Below are 6,127 nucleotides of genomic sequence, written 5' to 3' on the forward strand. Positions count from 1 at the left end.
CCACTAGTCTCCCACTCCTCTCCTCCCGACGCTGCCCTCACCACCCCACCCCACCCACACAAGAATAGCCTCGCCGCGCCGGCCCAACCTCACCATCGTGTTCGGTCAAAACCCACCGCGCCGCGCCGCTGCCCAAAGACCGCTACAAAATCTCCTACATTCCCCACCACCCAGCGCGTGCCGTGTCATCAAAGGTGGTGGCCGCTCCGAGCAACCCGAGGTACAAGCCAGCTCGTCGGCCGTCGGCGATGGGGGACGACTCGGACGGCGAGGCGGAGGAGTACCTCTTCAAGGTGGTCATCATCGGGGACAGCGCCGTGGGCAAGAGCAACCTGCTCTCACGCTACGCGCGCAACGAGTTCAACCTCCACTCCAAGGCCACCATCGGGGTCGAGTTCCAGACGCAGAGCATGGACATCGACGGAAAGGAGGTCAAGGCCCAGATCTGGGACACCGCGGGCCAGGAGCGCTTCAGGGCCGTCACGTCGGCGTACTACCGGGGCGCGTTCGGGGCGCTGCTCGTCTACGACATCTCGCGACGGGCCACCTTCGACAACGTCGGACGCTGGCTACAGGAGCTAAACAGTAAGTACTCGCACCCAACTGCTCCCTTGCTTAGCTTGCTTAATTAGCTAGCGCACTTGCTTCCTTGCGCTGTCTGTTACTAGCTTGGATCCACTGATGATGATTCCTTAAAATTCCCATCCAAAAGTTGATTCGCTAGATCTGGGTTGGGTTTATTCTGGTCGGCGTCGAAAGGGACACGAGTATTCCTGCAACATATACTAGAACCCAATGGGGGATCATACGACGCTCCATTTTGTTGTTGTTACCCTTGTCGCAGCTAACTTCTAGACGCCTAGATGGTGATTGATTGGATTGGGTGCTTTCTGATTGAATTGTTTCACATGACGGGTTGGGCGACATGTCCTGAATCTGGATCTGAGTCCTGATGCCGAGGCTTGTTTGTGGAATGTTTGAGGAGCGGAGGTCAGGACCACGTCTGGTGGCTGCAATTACTTTGCGACCTAAGCTCCTTTCCTTGGACTGCTAATTTGTGGTGACCAATATATTTGTAGCTCTGCATTTCTGTCCTGGAGCCTGCTTAGCTTGAATTACTTCTTCAGTGTTAAACATGTTGGAAACATAGTTGCTGTTGTCTGCTTGTTTCTTCTCTGTTGTGTGTAGGAGGCAACTCTAGAATTGTTCTGACCAATATCCTCCAATTACTCTGATTATGCTTTGTCCATATGCTTGTTGCAACAACATGGATGCCATTCTCTTGTTACAATAGAATTGATACATCAGAGCATGATATGAGCCATTCCTAAGTTTGTTAATGGTCTGAGGCTAAACCTTTTCTATGGGTGCTGACCACGTATTATTCTCCATTTCTCCTTGGAGGAAAATTTTGAGCATGTTGCTGTTTGAGCAAATTTTGAGCATGTTTAGTTTCATTCCCGAAACTCAAGTTATGCTGAAGAGGAAGCTATGATGATGATGATGATGCAATTGTGTAAAGCAGATCAAATGCATACTTGATTCTAAGTTGAAATCTGTGTTTTACTGTCAATTGGTATGCAAACAAACTCTCAAGTCGCAGGATGATGCATTCTAATTATTGTAGTTCCCAAGTACTTATTTATTTAGAACGTTAAATATCATAGTAGACTAGACAAGTATCACAGTGTTATGGAAGTACCAATATAGCACTATGATCTGCAATTCAATGGATTCATGCATCAATCAAGGCCGGGCCATCAGCGGGCCTGTCCTTTCCCCAAAAATTGATCAGCAAGGCTAATATTTTCAGTCACACGTATGTTTTGTGTTTCTCTACATTTTTGTGTTGTTTTGAACCAATTTCTGAGAATCTTGCATCTAGCTTATGTATCAGCATGCATCTTACATATTGAAAATGAAAACGATACAGATGCTGCTTATGCTTTGTCCCCAACAATGTGTAATGATTTTGTGCCTATTGGGTGTTGAAAATAACTAGCTTACATGGATATGGGTAATGGATCTAGATCAAAAGGTATCATATATGATGCGGACTTTTGTTGTATGACTATGATCATGGTACTCGCAAAATAGAAAAGATTGCAGTCATGATGACACTATTCTTATGTGTCGATCGGGCATGATGATTTTCTTTGTGCTAGTCTCTCACATCATGTCAACTACTAACAATATCCTTGATTACATGGTTCATTTTGCTAGCTTAAAAGCAACCATTCTACAAAAACTTAAAAGCATCTAATGTAATAATCTGTGATGTGTTTCCTTTCTTGTTCTACAGAGCTCATATATCATTTCACTACCCAGTTTCCCACGTGTACAGATCATGTTGACATCATGTCATTCCTTGCACTTATGGGATGCATTTCTTCCTTTTGTTCTCTGGACACATTTCCTACTTATGGTTCTGCTTTCTTGTTCAGTGCCTTTCACTGCTTGATTTCCAGTATATATCATGTTGACACTTAACATCCACAAGTCATTCCTCTGTACAAGCGTGAACATTTTTCCTTTGCATACCGTGTGTTTTATTCTGCTGAAGTAACATAAATCTATCCTGAACTCCAATGCAGCACATTCTGACACTACGCTAGCCAAGATGTTGGTGGGCAACAAATGCGATCTGGAGAACATCCGTGAAGTGCCTGTAGAGGAAGCCAAAGCACTTGCGGAATCCGAGGGGCTCTTCTTCATGGAGACGTCAGCTCTGGACTCGACCAATGTGAAGACGGCGTTCGAGCTCGTCATTAAGGATATCTACGGCAGCGTGAGCAGGAAGATACTGAACTCCGACTCTTACAAGGCCGAGCTATCCCTTAACAGGGTGAACATCGACGATGACGACTCGAAAGACAGCCAAAAGCAGGCAAACCGGTTCGGGTGTTGCTAGCAAAACCTTGGTACATTGTTCATTATTGGGTTTTACTGAGATGTTGTGTTTTTGGTCACCGGTATTGTTTGTAAACCTGTAACCCGAAATTGGATTTTGGTTCTGTTACACATTGAGTTACAGACAGACTTTACAGGTTGGGAGGAGGATAGTTGTGTTACTGTAAGATTGGAGACGAACAGTTTCTGTCTGGTAATTGAAAAAGTCATGCACCTAAGGTTGTACTACCTCTGTCCCGAATTACTTGTTGAAGATTTGTCTAGATATGCATGTACCTAGACGCATTTTAGTGTATAAATACATGCAAATCTAAACAAACGTGCGACCTGTATATGATCTGTGGTTCGTGAAACTATATCTAATTAGCTATCTCATGAGTATCCTCTTTGGCCTTCCTGTTACTATGTTCAAACATATTTTTTCTAAACCCAGAACCTTCCTGTTACAATGTTCAAAGATAACTTCACTAAAACCAGAACCTTCCTGTTACAATGTTCAAAGAAAACCAGAAGCAGTATCCTTCATTTATCAAAAACTGAATTCTGTTTTTTTTTTCTTCGAACCATGCAGTAGTGCTGCATGTGTTAGATAGGGAAAAAGCCACAGAATGGCTGAAGTTTACGGAAAACAGGTCAAACAGGATCTTACATTCATAAAAAACTGAAATTGTTGTTGAAGATGTAGCCAAAAAACTTCCATTCATTTTTTTATTGTTTTAATGACTTGTTTGTTATCTGATTGGACAATGAATTTGTCACTCCCTAGATGTTGAGCTAGCCTCAGACCATCCCTCAGGGCATGTCTCTGCCATGAACTGATCCACCACAAAATGTAATTCTTTGCAGCTTGCCATCATAAAAAAAAACCTCGAAGGACTGCCATCATCAATTGTACCATTATTATTATTACCATACGCTGCGCCGGCATTAATTTTGAAAATATCCATATGAATATGGAAAAATACAAAATAGGAAAAAAATCAGCAACAAGACAAAACAGAAAATAAAAAAATCAGAAAAAATGTAAAAAAAAAGAATAGGAAGCAGAAGCAGAAAATAAATTAGCGAAAAACAAAAACAAAAACGAAAGCCTCATTGGCCTGGCCTGAAGTCAAGTGCAAATGCAGGTCAAATCTCATGCACAGCCTGTCCACAAGAAGGCACTACCTGTTGCCAGAACACACAGTATGCAAGCAACGCGATGTTAGTGCCAAGCACGTACTTAGTTGACTTCGTGTTATACTCTTAGTCGCCTCTCCATGCCGGCGTACGTTGATACCGCACGTACTTGCTGAATTGGCGCTCCCCGTTTTGCTTCTAGCAACGAAATCCAATGGAGGGCTCGGTCGTGAGGATGGGGCCCTGCGGCGGCGGCGGCGGCCACGACAGGGACATGGACATGCGCGGCGTCAACCGCGTGGTCAAGGTGGTCGTCCGGCACGGCGACACCGTCGACGCCATCTCCGTCCTGTACGAGCGCAACGGCCGGGAGGAGTGGACCGACCTGTGGGGTGGACAGGGCGGAACGCTCGCCGAGGTATGCACACACACATTGCTCCTGAAGTCCTGATTCCTGAAACGCGGCACATTTTCATCGATCGGCGATAGATGAGACACCGACGTCGCCATTAATTTTGTTTTGGATGCTCAGATCTGCCTGCAGCCGGACGAGCACTTCACCAGCGTCGTGGGCCACTACGGCGAGTTCGACGGCAGCTTCGCCGTGAGGTCGCTCACCTTCGTCGGCAACCGGCGCAGGTTCGGGCCCTACGGGCAGGAGGACGGCGTGCCGTTCGCGCTCCCCGCGGCCGGCGGCAAGATCCTGGGCTTCCACGCGCGCTCCGGCCGCCGCCTCGACGCGCTCGGCACATACGTCAAGATGGTTGCTGATAAGGTCCCGGCGAGGAGAAGGATGGCTGACAAGTCGGCGCCGACGACGCCACGGAGCTGATCGAGCGTGTCCCCTCCTCGTAGATGTTTTCTTTGCTGTACCGTACGTGCGTAGTATAGTTTCTCACTAGTTACGGCTCGTACATGCGATTTACCATTTCATAGTACTTTTTGTGTTTTTCTTCACCCTGTAATTGTATCATAATTCGGTGTTCGTTCAAAATCATAGTACTACCAAACAAGTTCCACGCAATCTCTTCTTGAGGAATGACTCCCTGGCGTACTTGCAAATGCAATCAGAACCAAAGTGTGTGTGGGGCGTCCGGGCGTGTCGCTTGCATTGCATGCACAAACTCCAGCTCCATCTAGCGGGCCATCCAAATGGTCTGATTGTCGTACCACAGATAGAATTTGGGCCGTGATTCGGTCGGCCAGGTCAGTGCGTTAGTGGTGTGATCCATTCGGTTCGGTGCTGAGGGCCCGAGGCAACTTGCATTTAATGAAAATCTTTGCATACAGATTTAGAGATAATTTGGTTGAAGCAAATTGATACAATAAACTAGAAATTAATAAACACCATAGTAGAAGACCCAACATCTTCATATTGCACTCTCCTAGTCATCCTTGTCATAGTGGTAGTGGCGACACATGGTCTCGTCGAAGATCTTAACGTGAGCATGCTATGACCATCATATTAGAAGGTGACGAAGTGCCCAATTTCAATGGAGTGCGCGTGGGTGAACTTCCTCTGCCTTTGTGGAGGTACATCTGACCTAGGCAGCCGAACAACACCTCCACAGACCATTGGCCGGTTGCGCCGCCGGCCACCCGCAGTACGATCTCATGGGGCTCTTGCCTATCGACGGTTGATGTGAACTTCTGGGGGAGGTGCCGCCTGTCCCAGTCCATGGCCAAGTGGATGGTGATGCCGAACTCAAACCCGGAGAGGTCAATGGTTTTCGAGGCGAAGGCAGGCAAAACGTGTCAACGCCGAAGTTAATGCACGCCCTTTCCCCTGTTCTTCCCGCCTCTGTTTCTCGCGTCGTCTCCGGCTATAAAAAGCTCCGCCACCGCGCAACGAACCTCACAGTCGCCACCTCCTCCTAGCCACAACATCATAGCAACAATTCCGCGCCACCTCATCACAATATACTCGATGTTGGGCCGTAACATTCGCACGGCACCAACCGCACTAGCAAATGGACATCGCCCGTCACCGAGAGGAGGTCCAAGCGTTCACCCCACATTGCATCACCAAGATCTCCCTCGAGCATGTACCGACGGAGGAGGTCCGATCCTCATGACGGTTGAGCAACAGAGGATCCTC

At 47.2% G+C, this 6,127-nt stretch overlaps 1 protein-coding gene across 1 annotated transcript; it reads left to right on the top strand.

The window, feature by feature from the left end:
* The first annotated feature begins 223 nt into the window (after positions 1 to 223).
* LOC124681237 (ras-related protein RABA5c-like) lies at positions 224 to 3,138 on the top strand. The gene is made up of 2 exons (XM_047216172.1): positions 224 to 585; positions 2,595 to 3,138. Exons 1-2 carry the CDS (start codon positions 249 to 251, stop codon positions 2,909 to 2,911), a joined length of 654 nt encoding a protein of 217 aa, XP_047072128.1. The 5' UTR covers positions 224 to 248; the 3' UTR covers positions 2,912 to 3,138.
* The last annotated feature ends 2,989 nt before the right edge of the window (positions 3,139 to 6,127 follow it).

This window comes from Lolium rigidum, unplaced genomic scaffold, assembly GCF_022539505.1.
Source record: "Lolium rigidum isolate FL_2022 unplaced genomic scaffold, APGP_CSIRO_Lrig_0.1 contig_37020_1, whole genome shotgun sequence".
Classification (NCBI taxonomy): Eukaryota; Viridiplantae; Streptophyta; class Magnoliopsida; order Poales; family Poaceae; genus Lolium; species Lolium rigidum.